General features: G+C 42.1%; 1 protein-coding gene across 1 annotated transcript in view; it reads right to left on the reverse strand.

Annotated features, from left to right (window-relative positions):
- MICAL2 (microtubule associated monooxygenase, calponin and LIM domain containing 2) overlaps positions 1-26,284 on the reverse strand; it is a 290,110-nt gene that overhangs the window by 16,449 nt on the left and 247,377 nt on the right. Inside the window, exons 30-33 of the mRNA XM_060261096.1 lie at positions 23,775-25,062; positions 18,601-18,695; positions 3,367-3,456; positions 2,052-2,145 (exon numbers count right to left, since the gene is read on the reverse strand). Of these exons, the coding sequence (XP_060117079.1) occupies positions 2,052-2,145; positions 3,367-3,456; positions 18,601-18,695; positions 23,775-25,062 (1,567 nt within the window). The remainder of the gene's footprint in view (positions 1-2,051; positions 2,146-3,366; positions 3,457-18,600; positions 18,696-23,774; positions 25,063-26,284) is intronic.

The following is a 26,284-nucleotide window of genomic DNA, read 5'->3' on the forward strand; positions in this document are numbered from 1 at the left end:
AGAACTTCAGCCCTACCCATGCAACTGATCTTTCTCAGCTCCTGCTTTCTGCTAGAACCTCCTGTGTTTTTTGGAAAACTACTCATGACAATCAGGCAATACCAAATAATTGCATGGATGTTGTATGGGGTAGTGCAGCTCAAGGAAGAAATCCATTAATATCATGGAACTTGCTCCCACATAAGTTGGACAGAAGTGTCTTCTTGCATGAAGAGAGGGGAGACTGAATCCAGCCCTGTAATTTTTAAGTCCCCTGGATTTTATGTTGCTTAAAGCTAATTTAGACCTGACACATTAAACATGCAGCACTGCTAACCCTCACCCTTGTTGACTCTCCATATAGTAAGTATGTTATTCCAGTGCTCCAGTCCACACCCTATACGTAGGAAAAAAACAGAAGTTTTCTAGGAGCTCATTTTCTGGCATTAACAGATTGGAACAGAACCACCATAATGTGATGCTCCTAATTTTCACCCTGTACAGAAAGGTATGATAGTGAATGCTATGGAATACACTGAAAAGTTGAGGAGAATCTACAGGATCATTGTTCCTGTTTTTTCTCCTCCAACTTAAATCATCCATCAGAGCAATCAAAGCAGTTTCAGTTCTAAAGCCAGGCAGGAAATCAGATCTAAATGTGATCAGCTAATGCCTTTTTTATCCACAAATATCTTGAGCTGGTCAGTCACTACCCAGTTAAGCATGTTTCCCAAGAAAGGGGGATTTGTGAACCAGGACCGGATCTACATGTTTTTTGAGGAGGGGCAAAATTAAAAAATGGCGCCCCCTTATGGGCCATTCTATCTTATGGTTCCATAGAATACAATGGACTCCATACCCAATTTGGCACCCCCCCCTCTGTTGACACCCGGGGAAAGCACCCCACCTCTGCCCCCCCTAGATCCGGCCCTGTTGTGAACCTCTGATACCTGGAAAAATCATTTGAGGATGTGTTACAAACAGCTGTAAAACAACCACCTATTTCTCATGTTTCCTAGTATGGCAAGTATAGTCTTCAGGTTGCCATGTCATTTTCCCCTGCTGAAGTGATCCTGTCTGGTTCCACAATAGCCTGTGCTTTTTCTATCATTGTTCTCTCATCCTATTGAAGAGCTCTGTGAGGAGATGTGCCTCAAAATAATCAGAATATTTTATTATTTTTCATGAAATGTAGGCAACAGGTATGGGGGGGCATTGTTTGTGGTGTTACAGGATTATTTGTTTTATATTTCTAGCCTGCCTTAAGTCATGGGAAATGATGGGGTATAAATGTTTAAATATAAAGCCAATTCACTTTGTTTATTATTAATAAAGTGAATGGGGCCAATGTCTCTCAAAGAGGTATTTAGCCCCTCCAAGACGAAGAAAATAAATTGGTAGGAAAAAAAGGTGGTATGCAGGGCCAGATGGATGCGGGGCAGGATGAACACAAATTTACACGCTTAATGTTAATGTTTTGCCATGTTTTATAACTTGTTTTATGTAAGAGCCTCAAAGCTGAAAATAGCCTGGCCTTCTCTGGACCTCCGAGAGGACCTGATGGCATGCAAGCAAAAGAGTTAGAAAATAAAGATTTTGTTGCCAGGAGGAAATAAAACTTCATCTGCTGCAATAAGTAACATGTGAACACTATCGGGAGGACCAATTCACAAGATAAAATCTATGCTCTGACCATAGGATCAATGGAAAGACAGAATAATTACTTATGGGTGTGTTTGCACATTAACTAAGCAACTTTTCAATGTATGATTATTATTGTATGGTTAAAAATAATGTTCCTAATTACCTACTGAAAGTTAGTTTGGCCAGTCTGAAGTAATCAAACATCCTATTTGCTGTGTTACAACTCAGGAGCTTCTGCACATCAGGACCACAGCTTCTAGAAGAATAATTCCTCCTATTCGACTGCCTGTCATACTTCACACATTTTTATAATAAATTCAGTTCTGAAGAATTTCTTCAACTAAATAATTTTCCAAATTTCTAGTATCTCCAGGAACACAGAAATCTTCATATGAAAGAACTTCAATTAATTCCTTTCACCTGTTTACCTGATTCACCTCGCAGTGTTCTCTCTAGCTGAATGCCAAAAACCTCCAGGGCACATTGCTTCTCCTCTATTTCCTCTAGTTGCCGCTGGATAGCCTGACAAATAAATATAGAGATACTTTGCATTCTCCCTTGCAAAACAGAATACCTATGAACATATGAAGCTGTTAATACAGAATCAGATCTTTGGTCCATCTAAGTACTATCTACTTTGACTGGCGGCAGCTCTCCCAAGGTCACAGGTCCTTTCTTAAACCTGCTACCTGAAATACTTTTAAGTGGCGATATTGTGAATTTAACCTGGAATTTAGCTCAGTGATAAATCACATCCTTAATATGTACTAAGACCATGACCACCTAGCAAACTTCATGGTGTAGTGGGGATCTGAATGTGGGGGTCTCAGATCTTGGTCCAAAACTAACCAGTACACCACAGTAGCTCTCATGGCTGTTTTTAATTCTATGGAAATAGAGTTTCCAGTAGTCTAAAAAAACTGTCCTCTGAAAATGTCCTGAGTGATATAGACTGAAAATTAAAATGCAATTATATAAAGCAGGGGTGGGGAACCTCTGTCCTGAGGGCCGTTTATGGCTCTCGAGATCACTTGGTCTGGCCTTTGGGGATTGCTGGGCGAGCCAAGCTATGTGGCAGCCTCCCTGGGGCCCAGTTGGCCAGCGAGGATCGTGGGGCCCAGCCACGCTGTGCAGCAGCTTCCCTAGAACCCAGCTGGTGGGAGCGACCACCAGTTCAATTCGCATTTGATTATCCCAGATTTATTTATTTAATTTATATCCTGCCCTCCCCACCGAAGGCAGGCTCATGGTGGGTCCTAATGTGCTAATGAGTGTGTGACCTAATAAGCTAATATCAGGGGATGTGGACCAATATGCTAATGAGTTCCTGTCAGGATTTTTCTACAAAAACAGCCCTGGACCTAGGCATTTACGTAGGGTGGCAGGTCGAAGTGTGTGTGTGCCAAATTAGGCTCTCCCTGCATGACTTTAAGTAGAAAAACAATTATTTACATTAATTTTTCTGCCCTGAATCGTTCTTCCTTGGCAGAGCACTGTTTTTTAAGTTGAAAATTTTGTATGGCCCGCGAATGATGTTATAAATATCCAAATGGCCCTTGGCAGAAAAAAGGTTCCCCACATGAAGGCACGCGAAGAGAGATCAGGACAGAATACTAAGTTTTTATATAGGCTCTAGGCAGCAATCTTCCCTCTACTCAGAAGGAGCACCTACCATCTGTCCATGTTCTCCAGATAAATTTCGACAAAGTTGGCAGTTTCATAAGAAAAAAATAATTTGAGTACCTGTGCTTTATGGAGCCTTTTTAGTTGTTCTTGTTTAAACAGTCGCTTTGGTTTTTTTTCCAACTTCCTTTTTTTCAGTGGTTTTTTTGCCTGTAACAACAAAGGCATAACACAAAAGGTAACGTGGATGTTAAGTAGTTTTATGACTGAGTTTGGAAGGACATTCTAAGCCATTTGCCCTCATCAATAAGGACCTTGTGAAGCATTAGCACTTTGCAAATGAAAGCAATGGCAATATTCAATCAATGAGGATGAAATTGTACATCTATAAACCCAAAGCAAATTATCTTGGTGACTAAAAAGAACACATTGGGGAGTTTACTTTCATTTTTCTTGAGATTTTTGTAGATTTGTAACAGCCAATGGCTAATTACAATAAATGAACTGGAACTGGAACAGTCATTGGGGAGTGTAAAATTGTCACTCATGTCTTTACCTACTTATTGAATCTGCCAAAATGCTAAACCTTCTATCCATTGTAGTTGATAGAAATCTTGTATTTTGATGAGAAATGCAGCTGAAATTGGATTTTTTCATTTTGAACTAGTTATTGGAGATACCTGATGGTATACTTCACTCAGAAGGGGATACAGACCACACACCCAGAATATGTGAATATGCAATCCAAACTCTGCTCATGACCTGAGTCTGATCCCAGCAGAAGCTGGATTCAGGTAGCCGGCTCAGGGTTGACTCAGCCTTCCATCCTTCTAAGGTTGATACCTCAGCTTGCTGGGGAGAAAGTGTAGCTGACTGGGGAAGGCAATGGCAAACCACCCCATAAAAAAGTCTGCCGTGAAAATGTTGTGAAAGCAATGTCACCCCAGAGTTGGAAATGACTGGTGCTTGCACAGGCCACTACCTTTACCCTTTTACTTCACAGTACCTGTTTTGAAATTACTAAGATCTGCAAAAAAAGAAATGACAACAAACCTGATGAAGCATGAAGATCTTCTGAGGTGGGAGTCAAAGCCATGTTGGGAAAATTAGATTTCTTAACACTTTATCGTGTTTCCTAAAACCTTTCCCATATCAGGCTGCACAGCATCATGCCTTATGTATGTACTTCAGGATATAAATGTCCAAATAAATAGGAAGAATATAAGGAAAAGATTAACCAAGGCCTCAGTGACTATCAAGTTGTTGGAATTCTTCACAGGGATATTTTGGAACAGGTCTACTCTTTGCAGAGAAATAGACCTCGTTCAGCTTCAAGGCAGGTTCGGAATTTTGAGAAATGGATGCCACCACAAAATGACTGCTGTGAGGGAGTTATATTTCTCTGGGGATGTGAGTAATATACCATTTAAGTATATTTGAGTTTATATTGATGAGAAGATGAGTGTTGAATTTTTGCTGCTTTCGTCCCCTGTGCATATTTTTAAAATAAAGTTCAATTAAATGAAATAGGTGAAGGGGATAAAATATGTCAGTTTTTAAATAGGGCCAAGAAAACTTTCAGGTACCAATGTAATTCCCTGACCTTATGTAAATGAAATAAATTGTGTTGGGTGCCCATAGTTACCACTATCATAGTCCCCTTTCTTGCAAAGACTTACAGTTGATGGCAGCAGAAGTGCATAAAATCTGAGTGCCATTAATTTTTACTTCTTTATTAAAGGAAGAATTTAAAAATTAACAACTCCAACAAAATCTTTTACACTATACAAACTTAATATCACTTAAACATTATATCATGTTTTCTTCATCTTCTTCCTTCGTTCTTCTCTCAAAGATTAAATAATAAGATTTATAAGATTCACTAGTTAATCTTTGCTCATTATATTAACTTTGCATTATATGTTTCAAATAAAGTTTGAGCTAAGTTATTCTACAAATAATATAATATAGCTCAGCCCTTGGAGACATTAAAAATTAAGGACTGGAGGAGAACAAAACTCCACCTTCCATGGTCTGATTATACCTTGGAGGAACATACCCAGACACTTACAACAGTCACACCACTCTTTAGCATCAGAGAGTTATGCTTCCATTATAAATTGCACCCAAAACTCATTTTTAAAAAAGGAGTCAACACTCTCCTCAAAATCTCTAGGATCTTCAGAAATGCATACATGACTTGCTTTTACTGGAGTAGGGGGAGAGCACTCCTTCTTCTTGTTTACTCTCAATGGAGGGGGGGGGGGGCGGAAAATTTAAAGCAGCCAGCAATAATTCACCAGAGGCAGAGTCATGGGCAGTATAATAAATTGAACCTTGTTACATGCAAAGTTTGCCCATTTGGAGCCAACAATATCTTATTCCTAAGTCCCACATACCATTAATTTTACTAAGAGAGAAGGGGAAGGGAATAAAAAGAGGGTATTCTGGATGTGGCAAATGCTAGAAAGATGTGCTTCTCTGGTTGAAAGTAGGGGAGTGTAAATCTTTCCCCAGTACTCTTTCCTCATCTCTTCCAGCTTTTCTCATATTCAATTTCACTTGTAGTACAGGACCCTCCTCCTCCCTTTCTACTGGTAGTGGATTTGTTGTTGTGGTAAAGTCTCAAGGACACAAGCAGCCCTAATGAAGTCAATCACAGTCAAGTTGTGAGTTCAGGCACCCATTACCTCTTTATACCTGGAGAAAGATTTAACTGAGTCCCCACCCCACCCTACCCCATTGCTGCCACCATAGTCCCTGTATCGCCTTTAGCAAACCTTGAAGCTTGCTAAAGAAGTGAGATAGGTATATGGAACAGGGACGGACATTCAAGAGAAAGAGGGCAGAGAAAGTGGAAGAAGAAATGTGAACAGTGACAATAGAAAGGAAGAAAGGCAGGGAATGTGAAGAGATGAAGGAAGAAAACAGAAGGGAGCTTGAAAAAGGATAAGGAAGTGGTGTGGGAGGTGCCAGGAAGGAGTACTAGGAAACATCAAGCAGGTGCCATAGCACCTGTATGTACCCTAGTGGGTATCACTGCTGCTGAAGATAAAATTACTGATAATGGACAATGGAACCAAATACAGAAAGGGGGGGGGGGGGAGATCTCTCAGGTACATCATGTGTTTAGACAGACCTGCTCACTTTGCCTCAGAATTTCACAGAATCTTGTGAGTTATGACTAAAAATCTATTACAGGACTTAATTTGCTACTACAGACCCTTCCAGGCTATTCCAAGGCTCCAAAGTAGGGAAAGTTTTGGAAAAAATTACTAAGAAGGTATAGTCTAAGTGTAGGTCTATGTTCCCTGTTCACTTTGAGAACTGGCTTCCAATTATACCCTGTGCTTTTTTTCAGACCAGTAATGCTAGTAAATTACCTAGACACATAACTATATCAGGAAAAAACAACAATATTTTAATATCTACTTCTGAACAAGGATACCAACAGCCACAATGGGCCCCCAGACAAAGATTCTACCTGGGCACCCACATATGAATCTGAACCGTGAATGGATCCTGTTGTGTATACGGACCTGAATGAAGACTCTTGTGTGCGTTCCTGCCTGGCTCATTGGAGCCATAAGGACTGAGCTTGGGGACTCAGGAACAATGGACAGCAGGATCCAAATACCTGTTGCCCTGATCCAATCACAGGCCCCTGGCCAGTTTGAATGACTCAATGGCATGCTAGTACAGGAACCTTGATGTGTATATAGTTGGCCCAGTTCCTCAGTCTTAGAGTGCAGCCCCATACTATGCTGTACATACTGTCAAAGTCCTCATCTCCAAAGAGTATTAGCAATTGTTGGTTTCTGGGCAATGCTAATAACTTTTGCTTTTGTGGAGAGCTCTAGAAACAGATCAGAGTAAGGAGCCTCTGAGACTGGGCTCCAGTGGGCTGGCAGGATGGGTATGGTGCCCAGGGATGGGGACCTGTGATATGCAGGGAGTGGGGGACGTCTTCCCTCCATGACAAGAACTTTGCACCCACTTTCACCCTCATGGGACACAGAGGTGTTCACAATCAGAAGTTGGGAGGCATAGGTTGTCAAAGGTGAGCTAGAAGCTTAGCAGCAGCAAGAAAGCCTGGTCTGCAATAGTGGAGGATTCATCAGAGGTGATGGTGAGGCAGTACCTCACCAACTTCTCTGAGTCTGCTGACACAAGGCTGTAATCTGGCCCAACTGCTCTTGAGTGGCAATGAGTCTTCTCTCCTGCCCTTCCACCAGTGTCCAGAGTGAGCAGGTGTTCTACCACCTGGAAGACATTCCCAGACCCCACTGCTCCTGCCTGAACCTCTGGATTGTGACCAGGCCCGGTGCTAGGGTTTTCTGCGCCCCAGGCCAAAACCCGCTCCTCCGCCTCCCTGGAGTATCTTCACGTATGCACCCCAATGACATCACCAATGACATCATGTCATGCCCCTCCGACTTCACCAATGTCTGCTGAGCCTTTGGAGGTCTCAGCAAAGTCTGGAAGGCCTAGCTCTGAGCACTTGTGCCGACACCCCACCACCACTTTGCCAAGGTCTCCTGAGCCTTGGGAGGCCTCAGTGAAGTCCGGAAGGCAGCGGACGTGGGAGAGGGGGCACTTCATGGTGCCCCTAGGCCAGGCGGTGCCTTAGGCAGCTGCTTACTTGGCCTACTCCCATGTGCCAGCCCTGATTGTGACTGGAGGTAGATATATGACCAATTGAAAGTGTTGGTTGGTGCTTACCTTAAAAGCCCTAAACAGCCCGTGACCCTCATATGATCCACATCTTATCTGTCTTCATCTTGGAATTTACTGAAGGGCCCTGGTCCACAAACTGCCTGCTTCATGTCAACAAGAGTGAGGCTCTTTTCAGTAGTGGCCCCATCCTGTAGAATTAGCTGCTTGGAGAGGTGCATGCCTTGCAGGACCTCCCTAGGTACCACAAAGCAAGGAAAGCTGCTGTTTTTCAGGTGGCCTCTGAGTGATTGTGATCCACCAGGCAGCTGGAATACTTCAGCTATGTCTTCATCATCCATGCATCCTACCCTGCTTGATAATGGATAGTTTTAATGGGGAAGGATTTTTAACCACTTTATGTTTTAAAGATTATTTACTGTACCATAGTATTGTTTTTATTGGTGCATATTACATGCTGTTAGCTGCCCCGCGTCCCATTCAGGGGAGAGGGAGCACAGCATAAATTTGATAAGTAAAAATAAATCAATTAACTAAGTCCTCAAACAGATCCAGAAGTGTTGTTATAGTGATCTGATGGACCACCTTATATTTTATTTTGTTCCCAATACTATACTCGAAAAAATATCAGAAATAGGAATTAAATACTTACTTCGATAGACTCAAAACAAAACTGGCAAGGACAGAAGAGGAAGAAAACAGTATTTCCCATACAAATAATTCTGTTTTCTTATTAGTTTTGTCAGTGGGAGATAGATGGAAATATCTGGGAACTGGGCAGGCATTAGTCACAGAAAAAGGCTTGAATGCAGCCTGCTGAGACAAATGCATTCATTACTGAACTCAAATATTTCAGACTTCCCCTTTATTTATGTAACATCCATGTGCATAACACATTAACCATACCATTTACCCAAAAACATTAAAAATGGAATCAAACTATCAACCAGGAAGTGGTTAAAAAGTAACAAAATTGTTTTAACAACAATATTTGTGCCCCAGTCCTAAAAACACTTATATGGTACACTAGATTGTGACTGGAGGTAGATATGACCTACTCAATGTTTTACTCATAGGCAGAAATTTATTCATAATCTTTATTATAATATATGTCATGATTCTGTGGAATGGTTGACCTTGATAATAAATACAGATTCAGCTCCCCAAGAATCTGGGCTTTTGTTCTCCCCCTCTCTTTAAGGGTCATCAGGCATTACCAGCTGGAGATTTGTTTGCCCCTTCTGGCCCCTTCTGTCAAACGGGGCATGGAGCAACACTGCTGTGCCAGCCAAGGGGATGAGTGATGGGGTAGCTACTTAAACAACTACTCCCCTACCAAGCAGGCATGTTAAGAACATAACATAAGAGAAGCCATGTTAGATCAGGCCAATGGCCCATCCAGTCCAACACTCTGTGTCACACAGTGGCAAAATTTATATATATATATATACACACACACACACACACACTGTGGCTAATAGCCACTGATGGACCTCTGCTCCATATTTTTATGTAAACCCCTCTTGAAGGTGGCTATACTTGTGGCCGCCACCACCTCCTGTGGCAGTGAATTCCACATGTTAATCACTGTTTGGGTGAAGAAGTACTTCCTTTTATCCGTTTTAACCTGTCTGCTCAGCAATTTCATCGAATGCCCACGAATTCTTGTATTGTGAGAAAGGGAGAAAAGTACTTCTTTCTCTACTTTCTCCATCCCATGCATTATCTTGTAAACCTCTATCATGTCACCCCGCAGTCGACGTTTCTCCAAGCTAAAGAGTCCCAAGCGTTTCAACCTTTCTTCATAGGAAAAGTGTTCCAGCCCTTTAATCATTCTAGTTGCCCTTTTCTGGACTTTCTCCAATGCTATAATATCCTTTTTGAGGTGCGGCGACCAGAACTGCGCACAGTACTCCAAACGAGACCGCACCATTGTTTTATAAAGGGGCATTATGTTACTGGCTGATTTGTTTTCAATTCCCTTCCTAATAATTCCCAGCATGGCGTTGGCCTTTTTTATTGCAAACGCACACTGTCTTGACATTTTCAGTGAGTTATCTACCACGACCCCAAGATCTCTCTCTTGGTCAGTCTCTGCCAGTTCACACCCCATCAACTTGTATTTGTAGCTGGGATTCTTGGCCCCAATGTGCATTACTTTGCACTTGGCCACATTGAACCGCATCTGCCACGTTGACACCCACTCACCCAGCCTCAACAGATCCCTTTGGAGTTCCTCACAATCCTCTATGGTTCTCACCACTCTGAACAATTTAGTGTCATCCGCAAACTTGGCCACTTCACTGTTCACTCCCAACTCTAAATCGTTTATGAACAAGGTAAAGAGCATGGGACCCAGTACTGAGCCCTGTGGCACCCCACTGCTTACCGGCCTCCACTGCGAAGACTGCCCATTTATACTCTCTCTGCTTCCTATTAATTAGCCAGTTTTTGATCCACAAGAGGACCTGTCCTTTTACTCCATGACTCTCAAGCTTTCTAAGGAGCCTTTGACGAGGAACTTTATCAAAAGCTTTCTGGAAGTCAAGGTAAACAACATCTATTGGGTCTCCTTTGTCCACATGTTTGTTCACCCCCTCAAAGAAATGTAACAGGTTAGTGTGGCAAGATCTTCCCTTACAGAACCCATGCTGAGTCTTCCTCAATAACCCGTGTCCAACAATGTGCCTACTCATTCTGTCCTTGATAATGCTTTCTACCAACTTTCCTGGTATTGAAGTCAGACTGACTGGCCTGTAATTTCCCGGATCTCCCCTGGAACCCTTTTTAAAGATGGGGGTGACATTTGCTACCTTCCAGTCCTCAGGAACGGAGGCAGATTTCAATGAAAGATTACAGATTTTTGTTAGAAGATCCACAAGTTCAACTTTGAGTTCTTTCAACTCTCGGATGTATGCCATCCGGACCTGGTGACTTATTAGTTTTTAATTTGTCTATCAGTTGTAGGACCTCCTCTTTTGTCACCTCAATCTGACTCAGGTCTTTCAACACCCCTTCCAAAATTAGTGGTTCTGGGGCGGGCAAAAAGTTCTCATCTTCTACAGTGAAGACGGAGGCAAAAAATTCATTCCGCTTCTCAGCCATTTCCCTATCCTCCTTCAGTAATCCTTTTGCCCCATGGTCATCCAAGGGCCCCACTGCCTCCCTGGCTGGTTTCCTACTTCTAATATATTTGAAGAAATTTTTATTGTTGGTCTTTATGTTTTTTGCAATATGCTCCACATAGTCCCTTTTTGCCTGCCTGATCACAGTCTTGCATTTGATTTGCCACAGCCTGTGTTCCCTTTTACTAATCTCACTTGAACTGGTTTTCCACCGCTTAAAGGAGTCCTTCTTACCTTTTACAGCTTCCATTACTTTGTTTGTTAACCATGCAGGCCTTTTCTTATGCCTGTTTGTGCCTTTCCTAACTTGTGGTATGTATTTTATCTGAGCTTCTAGGATTATAGTTTTAAATAGTCTCCAAGCTTCCCCAAGGGTTTTGACTGTATTTACCTTTCCTTTCAGTTTCCTCCTCACATGCCTCCTCATCTCAGTGAATTTACCCCTTTTAAAGTTAAAATGTTCTGGGTGATTCTGAGATGATGCTAAGCAGCATTATTCCAAACCTGGTTCACTGGGGAGGGGGAGGAGACCTGATATTTCTTGGCACATTGTATGTGCAAGTGAGGATAGACAAGGCCAGAGGGATTGCTGGTCAAGTTTGGAGCCAGGGTGGACCTGCAGCCCACCTTAAAATATGTCACCATATTTTAATAAATTATGGCACAAATCAGTCATTTAAAAAATTGTCAACCTCATACTGTTGTCTCATGTTCTTATTTGGTAGGTGTCTGGGCAAGTAACTTTCTATTTCATCTTTATTATCACAAAGATATCTTTGAAAGGGGGACTGGCAGTGCTTTGAAAAATATCAAAAGCCATAGTGGTGGCTGAATAAGATTTGGCTCAGGGACACACAAACTGGCAGAATAAACTGCAATAGGTAGGGCTGACAGCTCCAGGTAAGGAAATACCTGGCTATTTTGGGGGTGCAGTGTGAGGAGGGCAGGGTTTGGGGAGGGACTTCGATGAGGTATAATGCCATAGAGTCTACCTTCCAAAGTGGCCATTTTTTCCAGGCAAAGTGATTCCTGTTCTCTAGAGATCTGTTGTAATAACAGGAGATCTCCAGCCACCACCTGGAGGCTGGCCACCCTAGGAATAGGTCATGAATCACAGCTGGATGGAAGACTGGGGGACAGTGTTAAGAGTATAGAGTAGGGATAAGTATGATTCAGCTTCAGCCGGCTCTGTTGTAACCACCCAGCCATGGCTTCCAATGCCTCGGACAGCTGGCCGGGTGCATCGACTGGTCGGCCACTCATCAACAGATAGAGCTGGGTGTCATCAGTGTACTGGTGTATAATATAGCGGGTTCTATGCATGGAGGAGTCGCCAGTTGAGTGATCACAATCACTTTAATAGACATGCTAAAGGATAGGACTACATTACAGGACTGGGGATGGGGCCTACCGGCCCAACTTATATACATCTCTGGATTCCCATGCTAGCACAGCATTGGGTCTGACAGTATCTGTCACTTTAAAGCTTCTTGGTACTGTTGGCAGGATTATGTAACACTTGCTATACAGGTGATAAAGTGAAAGCATGTGAGTAGCATGTGTAACCCATTAGCCAATAAGGAGTGTGATTGGCTGGTGGGGGTATAACAGCAGTAGCCACAATGCTACCTACTGTGGAGAGAACGGAAGGAGAGGAGTGGTATGTTGTTGGATGGACTGATATTGATGGACTGTATAACTGACTATTCTTTTGGACTGTGTATACCTGTACTGTTGAACTGGCTGGACTGACTGTAAGTGGACTGACCTTTGGACTGTAACTTGACTTTGCTATTGCCTAAACCCTAATACAATTCTGTTAACTGGCTGTCTGTGAGTGTGTATTCATTAGAACATCAGCTGAGGCTGGGCTGACCAGAGTGGCCCTGCGGGACGTTTCCACTACACTCTGTCATTGGTTATGGGCCCAGAGCATCCTACGTGGGAATAACCTCTGGCCGTTCCAATGTTTCAGTGTTCTGTGAAGGTTATCTACTCGTAAGACAGCTACAGGCGTGGGTGTGGCAATTTGTCTTTGTCCAGGTTATTATGATGGAGTCCAGCGTGCAAGCCTCAGGTTTTCATATAACTAGGCTAAATGGTGAAAACTACGGTACATGGTCCGAGAAAGTCACAATGTTGCTGAAATATCAAGGTCTGTGGGAGTCGGTATCTAACCCACCAGACATAACAGCTCTGCATGCCATTGATGACGCTGAGCTGATTGCCAAGCACCGCAGGGACGATGATAAGGCTTTTTCCCTGATTGGGTTAACCTTGGAGGATTCCCAACTTATCCACATCAAAGGTACCAACAACGCAAAGGGTTGCTGGGATGCTCTGAAGGCATTATATGTGCGGGAGAGTGTGGGTTCCCAGATATACCTAATGAAGAAACTCTTAAGTGCCTGTCTAGATCCAGGTGGTGATATGCAGACCCACTTGGAGTATATGAAACGTACCATTACCGAGCTTCAGGAGAAGGAGGTACTCTTTTCTCCTTTGCAGCACGCGTATATCATCCTATGTTCATTAGACGCAAGTTATGACCAGTTCGTTGCTAATTTGGACGTTGTGCCCAAAGCTGAGCTGACTGTGTCTAATATCCTCCACCGGTTGCTGAATGAGGCTATGAGAAGGAGAGACAACGCCCAGATCTGGGAGACTCCCACCCATTCTGCTAATCACAATGCCCAGGAGATTCTTAAAGGGGCAAAATATGAGCATGACGCAGCAAAAGCGTGTGCAGTGAGAAGGTGCTACTCCTGTGGAAGCACCAAACACTTAAAGAGACAGTGTACTCTGAAGAAAGGCAAGCGGTCTGCCACTACTCCAGGAGGTGGGTGTGTGAATGTGATCATAAATGATTCTTCCCACAGCACTCAACAGTTCCTGGTGGAAAGTGGATCAACTGTACACATTGCCAAGGATAAAAAGTCATTTGAGACATTTACTCCTGTGCAAGGCCAGTGTGTAACACTGGCAGACGGCGTATGTGCTGATGTAGCCGGGAAAGGGATTGCTATATTTCTAGGAGGGACTCTAGTTGGCTGGAGATCTGTGAAGCAAAAGCACGTAGTGCTTTCAACGTGCGAGGCAGAGTTTGCGGCTCTTAGCAACATATGTACAGAGTTAATTTGGTTTAAACAACTCTTATTAGATCTTGGTATATAAAATATACAACCTATTACGGTGAGAGAAGACAACCAAGCAGCCATACAGCTAGCTTCCTCACTTGGAGTAAAGGGAAGGTCTAAGCATACGGACGTACGCTTTTATAATGTAAAGCAATGCATAGCCGAGGGTCTAATACAGCTGGAGTATTGTGAGACAAATACAAACTTGGCTGACATGCTCACGAAGGTACAAACACCTAACAAGCATAAAGAAAGCTGTCTGTCACTGGGAATGAAGTAATGTTAAACTGTATATTGCAAGACTGTTCAAAATGGGGGAGAATGACAGTATCCATCGCTTTAAGGCTTCTTGGTACTGTTGGCAGGATTATGTAACACTTGCTATACAGGTGATAAAGTGAAAGCATGTAAGTAGCATGTGTAACCCATTAGCCAATAAGGAATGTGATTGGCTGGTGGGGGTATAACAGCAGTAGCCACAATGCTACTGTGGAGAGAACGGAAGGAGAGGAGTGGTATGTTGTTGGATTGTTGAATGGACTGATATTTGATGGACTGTGTAACTGACTATTCTTTTGGACTGTGTGTACCTGTACCGTTGAACTGGCTGGACTGACTGTAAGTGGACTGACCTCTGGACTGTAACTTGACTTTGCTATTGCCTAAACCCTAGTACTTATTTATTTTTTATTTATTTATTTGTTTAATTTATATCCCGCCCTACCCCACCAAGGCGGTCTCAGTTAATTCTGTTAACTGGCTGTCTGTGAGTGCGTATTCATTAGAACATCAGCTGAGGCTGGGCTGACCAGAGTGGCCCTGCGGGACGTTTCCACTACACTCTGTCAGGGTCATTCCAACCGGTGGGGGCTTGTGATTGGTCAAGGGCTGCAGAGATTTGGATCCTGCAGCCATTTGTTCCCAAATCCCCAAGCTCAGTCTGTATGGCTCCAATGAGTCCAGCAGGCACACTCAAAGTCTTCACTTGAGTCCACATACATTACATAGTGGCACCCCAGCCCAAAACCTCGGGCAATCTGGGCAAGGGGACGCATATAGATGTTAAATAATATTGGTGAGAGAATGGCTTCCTGTGGCACTCCACATATAAGTGGATGCCACAAGGAAGCCTGCTTGCCAAGCCCCACCCTTGGTCCCCATCCCCAGAGAAAGGAGGAAAACCATTGTAAGGCCACCCCCCAAATTCCAGTGACAGTGGGTCATAAGGTCATAATCAAACATGTCAAACGCTACTGACAGATCAAGAAATATCAGCAGTGCTGACCCGCCTTAGACAATCTGTGAGAGCAACTAGGACAGTCTCCATCCCATGGCCTGTATGAAAGCTGGACTGGAATGGGTTCAAGGCGAATGTCCCATCCAGGAAAACCTGTAACTGTTCTGCCACCACTTTCTCAATTACCTTACCCAGAAACGATAACTTCGAAACTGGGCGGTAGTTGGCCAAGACCCCAAGGTCTAATGATGGTTTTTTCAAAAGCAGATAAACCATTGCCTCCTTCAATTTCTCTGGGAAGGTTCCTGTTGAAGGGGACATAAGAACATAAGAGAAGCCATGTTGGATCAGGCCTATGGCCCATCCAGTCCAACACTCTGTGTCACACAGTGGCCAAAAAAAACACCACCCAAGTGCCACCTAGAGGTCCACCAGTGGGGCCAGAAGGCCATCCACTGTGCCCCTCCCAAGCACCAGAATACAGAGCATCAGTGCCTCAGACAGAAAGTTCCAACAATAAGCTGTGGCTAATAGCCACTGATGGTCCTCTGCTCCATATGCTTATCCATTCCCCTCTTGAAGCTGTCTATGCTTGTAGCCACCATCACCTCCTGTGACATTGAATTCTACATGTTAATCACCCTTTGGGGGGAAAAGTACTTCCTTTTATCAGTTCTAACCCGACTGCTCAGCAATTTCATTGAATGCTCACAAATTCTCATATTGTGAGAAAGGAACCCAGTACTGAGCCCTGTGGCACCCCACTGCTTACCATCTTCCACTGAGAAAATTGCCCATTTATACTCACTCTCTGTTTCCTATTAAATAGCCAGTTTTTGATCCACAAGAGAGCTTGTCCTTTTACTTTATGACTCTCGAGCTTACTAAGGAGCCTTTGATGAGGAACTTTATCAAAAACTTTCTGGAAATCAAGGTAAACAATATCTATTGGGTCCTCTTTGTCCTCATGTTTGTTCAATCCCTCAAAGAACTCTAACAGGTTAGTGTGACAAGATCTTCCCTTACAGAACCCATGCTGAGTCTTCCTCAATAACTCGTGTTCATTAATGCGCCTGCTCATTATGTCCTTGATAATGGTTTCTACCAATGTTTCTGGTATTGAAGTCAGACTCTGGCCTGTAATATCTCAGATCTCCTCTGGAGCCCTTTTTAAAGATGGGGGTGACATTTGCTACTTTCCAGTCCTCAGGAACGGAGGCAGATTTCAATGAAAAATTACATATTTTTGTCAAGAGATCCACAAGTTTACCTTTGAGTTCTTTCAGAACTCTTGGATTTATGCCATCCGGGCCTGTTGACATTAGTTTTTAATTTGTCTATCAGTTGTATGACCTTCTCTCTTGTCACTTCAATCTGACTCAGGTCCTTCAACACCCCTTCCAAAATTAGCAGTTCTAGAGTGGGCAAACACTTCTCATCTTCCACAGGGAAGATGGACAAGTTGACAGTATCACTCAGAGAGTCCCTGATACCATCCTGGCAGGCTTTCACCAACCAGGATGGACAGGGATCACTTTATCAAAAGCTTTCACCAACCAGGATGGTAGGCTTCATTGCAGCCAGGATCCTGTCCATATCCTCCGACAAGAGCCTGCTGAAGCAGTCCAATACAGGACAAGACGACGGCCAAGGAGCTTCCAGTTCACATTCTGTATCAATTGTGGCAGGTAGGTCCTGGCAGAGAGTCAAGAAATCTGTGAAATATGTCACAAAGGCCTCAGAACCAATATCCAATTCCCTACTTTTTTGATTGCCTGATGGCAAAACTGTTAATGACCGAATTACTCTAAATAATTGGGCTGGGCGCAACTTCACAGACTCTATGGAGGCCGAATAGAACTCTTTCTTAGCGGACTTCATAGTCCCTTCATAGACGTTCTATAAGAGGTTCTTGACTCTTCATCACGAGCACGTTGCCACATTCGCTCTAACCATCTATGTTGCTGTTTCATCCTCAGCAGCTCCATGGAATACCAAGGGGCTGCTTTGGTACAACAACAAAGAGGGTGCCGGGGAGCGATGTCATCGATGGCAGTGGAGAACCAAGAGTACCAGTCCTCCACTAACTCATTCAGTGACCCGCCAGGGGGCATCAGTTCCTGCAGTGCCACCTGAAGCCACTCTGGGTTCATTTGGCTCCGCGGGCGAGCATAAATCCACTCACCGCCTAAACAGGAGGGAAGTTTCAGGACTAACCAAGCTTTCAGGGCATAATGATCCATCTCCAATTCTGACAAATTTAATAGACAAACTGTTTTCCGCTGGAATGGAATCTAAAAAATTATGACCTTATAAACTTTGCTTATTATTCCTGTTTGCATCTGCTAAAACATTTAATTATATTGAGTGGTTGTATGCTAATCTGCTGTTCAACCTCTGCCCTATATATATGGACTGATAAGTTTCATTTCACTTTGTCTGAGGAAGTGTGCATGCACATGAAAGCTCATACTTTGAATAAAAGTTTGTTGATCTGAGGTGACACTGGATTCCCACTTTAACCTATTTGGTGTTCTTCTGCTTTGGGGGAAGAGAAAGAGAACATAACTTGCTTCAGACATCAAAGAAAAGGAAAGTGGACCAAACATCAAAGAGTTGGAGAAAACAAATATTGAGGAGAGGAAACCAAAGTTTGGGGGCAAAAAGGCTTCTCCCTTTAGAAAACCAGAAAAGGCAATGTAATGACAGCAACTACAAAAAGATGAGGCTCTTCTCATGGACTCTTAAAGCCTTACTTTGTATGCCAGTACATTAAGAAAATAGTTTTGCCTATACTTAACTTATAGCATTCAAAGAGTAACTTCATCTGCTGCACTTCCCTGTTTCTTCTAAATACATAGGAACCACATGGCAATTCTAGGGGGGTAATCAGTATAGTGGAGCATATATGTCACTGCTAACACCACAACTTTACCCTCCATCTTCTCTGCTTTCCTCACTAGCTACAGTTCTTCATTTTGGACCCAATGGTGAAAGGCCCGAGGGAAATATGTGATCACTGGTGCTTGTTCAGTAGAAAATGGAACTACTAGAATAATCTAATTAAAACACTGACAGATTTCAGGAAAAGATGCCTATTAGTTTAAGACCAAAATATCAAATTCTTAAATGTAGTCCAAATCCAAACCATTTGGGGAATTATGATATTAAAGAGGATTACCTTGACTCGTAATGAAGGTTTATGTTCCAATTCATCATCAGAGGATGAAGAACAATAGCAAGTGACTTGTTTTGTGACAGGTAGATGTTCAGAGCCTAAAACAGAAATGAAAAGCTCAGTGAGGCAGACCTTATTTTCCCTGGCACTTTTATCTTCTCCACAGGTCTTTACATTGCACCTGCTCCTAGCTTTCCAAAATGACACCTAACAACTGGTTGATCATGTTAATTCAGTTCTTGGCCACTGTACAAGGCTTTCACCAAGTGGCAATTCCTTTTGCACCCCCACCTTGCAAATATATCAAGTTGTAGGTATGAATCAGTTAATTCCCGTTTCCTATGCATGATGCTTTCTTAGCCTGCAATCAAAACTCCAATCTGTTACTGAAATTTACATATGACGTTTGCTGTGTTATCTACATGGTTGCCTAAGGTTCACCATGCAGTGTAATTGAAATGAATGCATCAAGTCTGAGCCAGCTCTTAAACAAATTACCCATATGTGGCTTGTAGCATCTGGCACCCATTTTTACACTGTGACATCTGCTCAGTGTAAAATAGGTGGCGTCAGAATGTCTACTTATATATATAAAAATCACAAATGTAATCAGAAACAAATTGACTTTGTAAAGGAGTTTTTATCGTACGGTCTCATGCAACATAAATATTTCATTAATTAGGTTAAACAAAACATCACATATTTTGCTCTCTCTCACACCATGGGAGAGACAGAGAGAATTTAAATATGCAGGCTCTGATGCACACAATGCATTCTTACACTAACTCTCTCTGAGATTTATGCAAGGTCTATGGGAGAGACTGTAAGCAACAGTCTTATGACACCCAGGACTGGCCCTAGACTGTTTGGCACCCTAGGCAAGGCTAACTTCTGATGCCCTAGTTTGCCTAGTGGCAGTTTGCCTGATGACACTCCAAAGGCTACCTAAGTTTTATTAAAGGATAAGCTTTCATGGACTAAAGCCCACTTCTTCAGATGCAGTGAGCAGAGATCTTTAAGGATCTTTGTCTTTGAGGTGCCACAAGACTCTGCATTGAATTAATGGCTATCCCTCTGGGAGAAACTGTACCACAACATTCCTGCTAATTTGTTTTTATATTTAAAACTGTTGTGTGTATGCAATCTGTCAAATGTATGTTTTAAAAGGCATTAAACATTTGTGCTTGCTCTCTAGCATTTATTTGCCTAATTCATATCCTTTCTAAGATGACAGAATAGGATCAGGGAACATCTGCTAAGATATTTAACTTGCTGCAGGACTGACGATTAGAAGTGAGTGGCATGTATGTTCTGCTTAAAATGACTGAGGGTGCTTTGGGAGCTAGACATTGTTGATTTGCCATAATCATTGTGTGATTACAACATTTTATTCGAGGCAGGCATTAACATCACATCCAACAAGTGCATTTCTCTCCATAGAGCCTCCATATATTTATATTTTATATAGTTCAGAATACACAAATGAAATGATGATACCAGTTCATGTCAGTTCATTCTACCAGGCAGTATGTTTACCAAGGGGAGATTTAAAAACATCTGTATGGTATATTTGGGAACCACAGATGGAAGGGCCATGTAAGCTCTGATTTGTCCAGGACACCACATTCAAAAATTTAAATGTTCATCCAGACTACAGTGTTCTATAAAGAGAGAGTGGAAATACTAAGGTTAACCATGTTTCAAAGGGTTTGTCAGACATGATGTGATAGTAGTTTTCATTGATTTAAATAGGAAAGACATCATTGGTAATTTACATTGCAGCCAATTGGGATGAAAATATCAGACACTCTATCCCTCACTCAAGGAATCCTCTGTCCCAGACTTCAGACAGATAGAGATAATGAAAGGCACAATGTATTTCCAGTTCTCCCCCTCCCCCCATCTACTTGGACTGGAATTCTCAGGGAATGTAGGCTTTGCCTAATGAATTGTCCCTGCCAAACTTCTGACAGACAAAAGGATTCCTGTATTGCAAGATATTGACATTGTCATTTGCAAGTGGACAAGCAATTCCTTCAATCATGGCACTTCCACTGCCATGATTGAAAATGAGGAGCAGATGGATCTTTCTTTCTCTTTTTAAAAAAAAAATAAATTTCAACTATTAGATGGATCTGCTTTCAAAGAGAAACAACAAGAGATGCTAAGCACAAATCCTGCTGCTGTTAGACTTTCCCACATGAAAATTATTTTCTTGGATTAGTTATTTTCAAAGAACACACCCTCTGTGATTAATGGAATCTGAGCCATGCAAGTGGAACATTAGTGCTCTACCACTATTCTCTCTTTCTCTCTGTGTGTGTTAAGTGCCATCAAATCACTCCTGACATTCATTCACTCCTGACATTCATTCACTCCTGACAAAACATTCTATCATTTGCAGCCTTGCTCAGGTCTTGCAAACTAAGGACTGTGGCTTCATGGATTGAGTTAACCCATATCATGTTGGGTCTTCCTCTTTTTCTGCTGCTTTCCACTTATCCTAGCATTACTATCTTTTCCAGTGACTCTTGTCTTCTCAAAATGTGGCCAAAGTATTATACCCTCAGTTTAGTCATTTTAGCTTCTAGGGAGAGATCAGGGTTGATTTGATCTAGAACCCACTTATTTGCCTTTTTGGCAGCACATGGTATCTGTACAACTCTCATCCAACACCACATTTCAAATGAATCAACTTTCATTTTTGTCACCATTCTTGATTGTCCTGCTTTCACACCCTTGCATGGCATGAACCACCATTCTGGCATATTTAAATCTCTATCCCCATAAAAAATCTATCAGCCTCATGTGATATATGATGGAGCTTCAACTCTCAAAAACTTATGCCCCCCAAACCTTGTTGGTCTCTACAGTGCTACTGGACTCAAATCTAGCTATCCCCACATCTGGCTGTCTTTTTTAGAGAAAATATATATTTTCTTATTTTTTAAAAAAAAAATGACAAAGTTTTTGCTGAGTCTAAGGGGCCACTTTTGGAGTATCAGATTAAATCCATTATATGGCCCCATGATTGCCATTTCTGAAATGGAAAAATTATGCCTCATTATATATTAATTGCATCAAAATCAGTATGCCATGAAAGAGCTTTAATAAAAGTCTTGTTTGTTAGGGGTCACTGCAGCATGTGCTCCTCCTACAGTGGACTGGCAATTCTGGAAGACCCCCCCACAAGGTTCCTGTCTATGCCAGCAGGTTCCATGTTCTTTTTCTGCTTATTAGCTCAAAAGGTGCTCTTAGGCCATGCAACCAGATAAGATCTCTCTCTCTCCCTCTCTCCCCCCTCTCCCCCTCCCTCTTTCTCTTTCACACACACACCCATGCACACACTCCAGCCCATCAACCTATAGGGCTGTCTTCAAGTTCAGCTAGACCCCAGCTGTTAATATGTGCAGAGCTCCCATAGTGCCAGTGAAACTGAGCTACAGGCTAAACAACCTAGAAGTTCAATGTTCGCAGAAACCATCTGGACATCCCCTTTGAGATGCTCTGGTCATCCATGACTGCTGGGACTACCATGTGTCCCCAGTGCTGTAGAGCTAGGCCAGATGATGTAAAGCCAGCCATTGAGGCTTACTGCTATTAATCAGTCCCCACTGGACACTTATGTGGCCAGCTAGTTATACAAGACAGCTGCACTGCTGGAATTATGAAGAGGTGGAATAATGTCTACTTGTTACCAGCTACAGTGGGGGAAAAGATTTGAAAAATTATAAATATGGGGTTTGTAAGAAAACAGATACATTTGTGTATTGCTAAATCTATGAAATATGATATAACAAACTTCACTTTTATACCTTTAACTTTAAGAAAATCAGGATTGGCTTGGGAATGCAAATATTTCCTTGTGGTCAACAAAATCAACAAAGCATATTTAAAGATCTACTTACTTTCAAAGCTATCCTGAGACGGTTCTCAGCAAAATCAAAAGCCTTGTTCCTCTAGAGCAGGGGTGTCAAACACATGGCCCCCCGGAGGGCTCCTATCAGGCCCCCAAGCAACTGACTGTCATCTGCTTACTTCTCCCTCTCTTTTGCTTCCTTCTGCATCACAGCTTGCCTTGCCAGGCTTACCCAATTGCACAGGAGCTCCAGCACAAAGCCTCTATTTTCTCCATTGGCTGAGGGTCCTCCCTTGGGGAGGAAAGGGCAGAGGAATAGCTTGTTTTGCCAGGCTCTCTCAATAGCACAATAGAGCTACTAAGCCAAACCTCAACTCCTTCTATAGGCTGAGACTGCCCCCACCCCCTTCCTGGTCCCCTGGTGAAAGAAGGAAGACTTTGCCCAGTTTCCTGTATCACACAGGAGAGATACAAGAAAGCACCTTTAAGACCAATGAGTGCTAATGTTTTAAATCATGTTTATTTTAAGTTTTTAAAAATCTTTAATTGTATTTGTCTGTGTCCTTTATAAAGTTTATACCTCTGCTACCTGGCATTACATTTTATGACACACATGGCCCAGCCCAACAAGGACTCATTATATCAGATACGGTCCTCATTACAAATGAGTTCGACACCCCTGACCTAGCTATATCTGTGCAAACAATAAGGACTATACAGTCATACTAGACTTCTAGGTATAATCTCAAAAATTTTATTCTTAGAACAAATTGTTTAGAGGACAAAGATTATTCAAGCAATTGATTAATTTATTCCATTTTGTTTTTCTCGCTATTATTACCCAAAAAGAATTTTTTGGGAGGGAGATAGTACTTCACAAAAACAACTGATAAACCATATTAACAGAAATGGAAAGAGAGTCCACTAGCACCTTAAGACTGACAAAATTTGTGGTAGGTTATGTTTATGAGTCACTGCTCACTTCTTCAGATACCTTAACAGATAAATTGATCCAGGTGGGCTGCCTGGACACTCTAACAAGGGAAAATCCCACATTGTTTACTTTTCTCTTTCCCTCTCAAATCTTTCCACTATCTAGGTTTAAATCCTCAAGGGAAAACAGTCTAAAATGATCAGCTGTTACAATGGCTCCAGTTGATTAAAGAAATTAATCCTAAGAGAGATGCAAGACTGTACAAGACCATGGGGCCCAACACACAGCATGGTTTCCAAACACCCATAGCAAATTCAAATGGAGAAATATCAATACATTTTAAAATGGATCTGCAATACCTTTTAAAATTAGCATTTTGCTTACCCACAAATTCTTCACTGCAAGGATGATTGGTTACTTCCTTAGTTGTAAAGGTGGTACTGGAGGGCACAAGGGATGTTAAAGAAGGATTGTTATCTTCATTGCTTCTCATTTTACTGAACAGCTTCAAGAAATTGTTCCTTTGTACAGAACTCTTTAAAACAGCATCAGAACTTTTGTTCTTGTGTCTTAGAGAGGAATCAAGAATGTGCTTTGGGTTACAGTTACTTAAGTCATCCCTAGCAGACTTCCAGAGATTCTCTTTAAGAGTAAACCTCTCTAGAAGGGTTGGCACATCATCTACATCAGTATGGGAAGGATATTCAACTGTGCCAGAACTTTCAGGTTGGCTGGTATGCATACTATAAACAGGGTAAGTTGTGTCATCATATGAATATTCTTCTTCTGGACTGGTGGAGAAACTAGAACTATCTGAACTACCCTTCTCTGGATTACATGACTCACTGGGCTCTTGCATCTGGGTGTCATGCTCCTCATGATTCTTGCTATTTCTTAAATTGACAGTATAAGGGAAACTGAAGCCTGTCTTTTCTGAAAGAAGTCTGGCATTTGTCTCTTGTTTATTTTTCAAGCCTTCTGGGGGAGATCTAAGAGGTTCTATGATGGATTTTTTAATGGCACTGGCAATTAGCCTCAGGGGTGATTTAGACTGGCCAGCCATATGTCTTTTGGGACAGTTATCAGCATTCTTTGGAAGTTTGTATTCTGGTGACATAACTGGTGAACAGCTCTCTGAGAACTTTGGATGTTTGGAACAACTGGATGGTTTTGCTTTCTGTTCTAGGATTCCTTGGCCTTGTTGTTCTGTTCTTGTTCCATTTAACTTGTCACCATTCAGAGCATGTAGTCCAGACTGCTGTTCCATTGAAAATGTGAGCTTTTTTTTAGCTTTATTTATATGCTGATCTTTTGAGACTGCTTTATCTTCTTTTTTAAAATTTACAGAAGAGGTATCTGAGCATTTTGCAAGTAATCCTAAGGTATTGAATTCTCTGTATGCTGACTGGTTTTTCAAACACTGGTCCCTGATATTGTAACCATCAGCTTCACGCTTCTTGTCAGTGGGAACTGAAGTCCTATGTCCACGATGGAAAGATTTACTACGTGCCAAAGGGCTGCTGTCTGTGCTGCTATGAAATGAATGATGAGGAACATAGAAAGGGATTTCTTCAGGTACATCTGTGGCTCTTCCTTTTCTTTGAAATGCCCAGTTGTGGAGTTTGAAATGTCCTGTTGTAATTTCTGGAGTTTTATTGTTGAAAGACACCAGCTGTAAGGAATGCATAAAAGATTGTTTTGGGAGATAAATTTAGCCAGTTCTAATACTTTATTTAGAAAACATTTTGAAACAAACAAAAGAGAAAATACACTTTCCTATGTAAGTGTCAAGATAGTCAGGGACTTTGAGAAAGAATCCAATAATCACAGAGAAACTAACAACTCACTTCCTGCACCTATGCAAATGCTCCTGGAGACAGCCAAAATATTCTGGTTTTCGGATATCTGAGGGAGTTCACTTTGCGAAGCATTACACAGGCTTGGTAGATGCACAGCTGGACACTTCAAATCTTAAATAATGAAGTTCTATTGCCCAGCTCTACTGGAAACACCGTTAGCATTCTGTTTTCAGAGTTTTCTTTACAATACATTTTGTAATTTGCTAAATATCTTCTTGCTGCTTTGCCTTTTGCAATTATGTAACTAAAGGCCCAGAGAAATCTACGATTCTGCTTTGTGCACTCTTTACAACTAATGTGCTATGGCTTCAGTCCAAATGTAAAAGTGGGAAGCTTCAGATGATCAATTAGTATAATCCTATACCAGACCACTGCTCTTTCTTCTGAACAGCTGGTAGACTCTGTTCCTGATTAACTTGAAGAGCTCTGCACATGCAGCCCTACAGCTATAGCAGGGAAGGAACTGCATGCACTGCATACAAAGGTACACTCCTGGATATGTCTCCTAAGGAGCTCAAGGCTCTGGTTCTATGCATATACATTCATACTGAATATCTGCAGTCATGTTAATATCTGAATGCACATTCATCTTAATGTTGTACCATGGGACTCTTTCCCTGAAAAATCCAGATATTGAATGAACAAGCATATGGTTGTGATAATGGCTCAGTATGCCAAACAGATCATGCAAATATAGCAAACATGAACTGAGTGCATGTACACTGGATTTATGAAAAGGACTTTGGCCTTCCAGTAATGCCTAACCAAAGCAGAGATGTCATGTGAAATGATCAAGTTAAGTGGTTTTCTGGCTCCATGCCGTCCCTTGCTTAAAAAAAAATAAGTGTCTTCTGCTGTTCAAGATTTGTGAATCAATGAGCTTCTAAGGGTACAAAAGGACAAAAAGGCTCCATGCCTTTTCATTGGCTACTGCCTGAGGGGAATAGGAAATGCTGGATGTGATTGCATGTCACAGATCAGCTTCTACTAGATGTTATTGGGACATGCAGAGAAGAGAGCAGGACTGATGATGGG

The sequence above is a fragment of the Heteronotia binoei genome, chromosome 21, assembly GCF_032191835.1.
Source record: "Heteronotia binoei isolate CCM8104 ecotype False Entrance Well chromosome 21, APGP_CSIRO_Hbin_v1, whole genome shotgun sequence".
In the NCBI taxonomy this organism is placed as follows: Eukaryota; Metazoa; Chordata; class Lepidosauria; order Squamata; family Gekkonidae; genus Heteronotia; species Heteronotia binoei.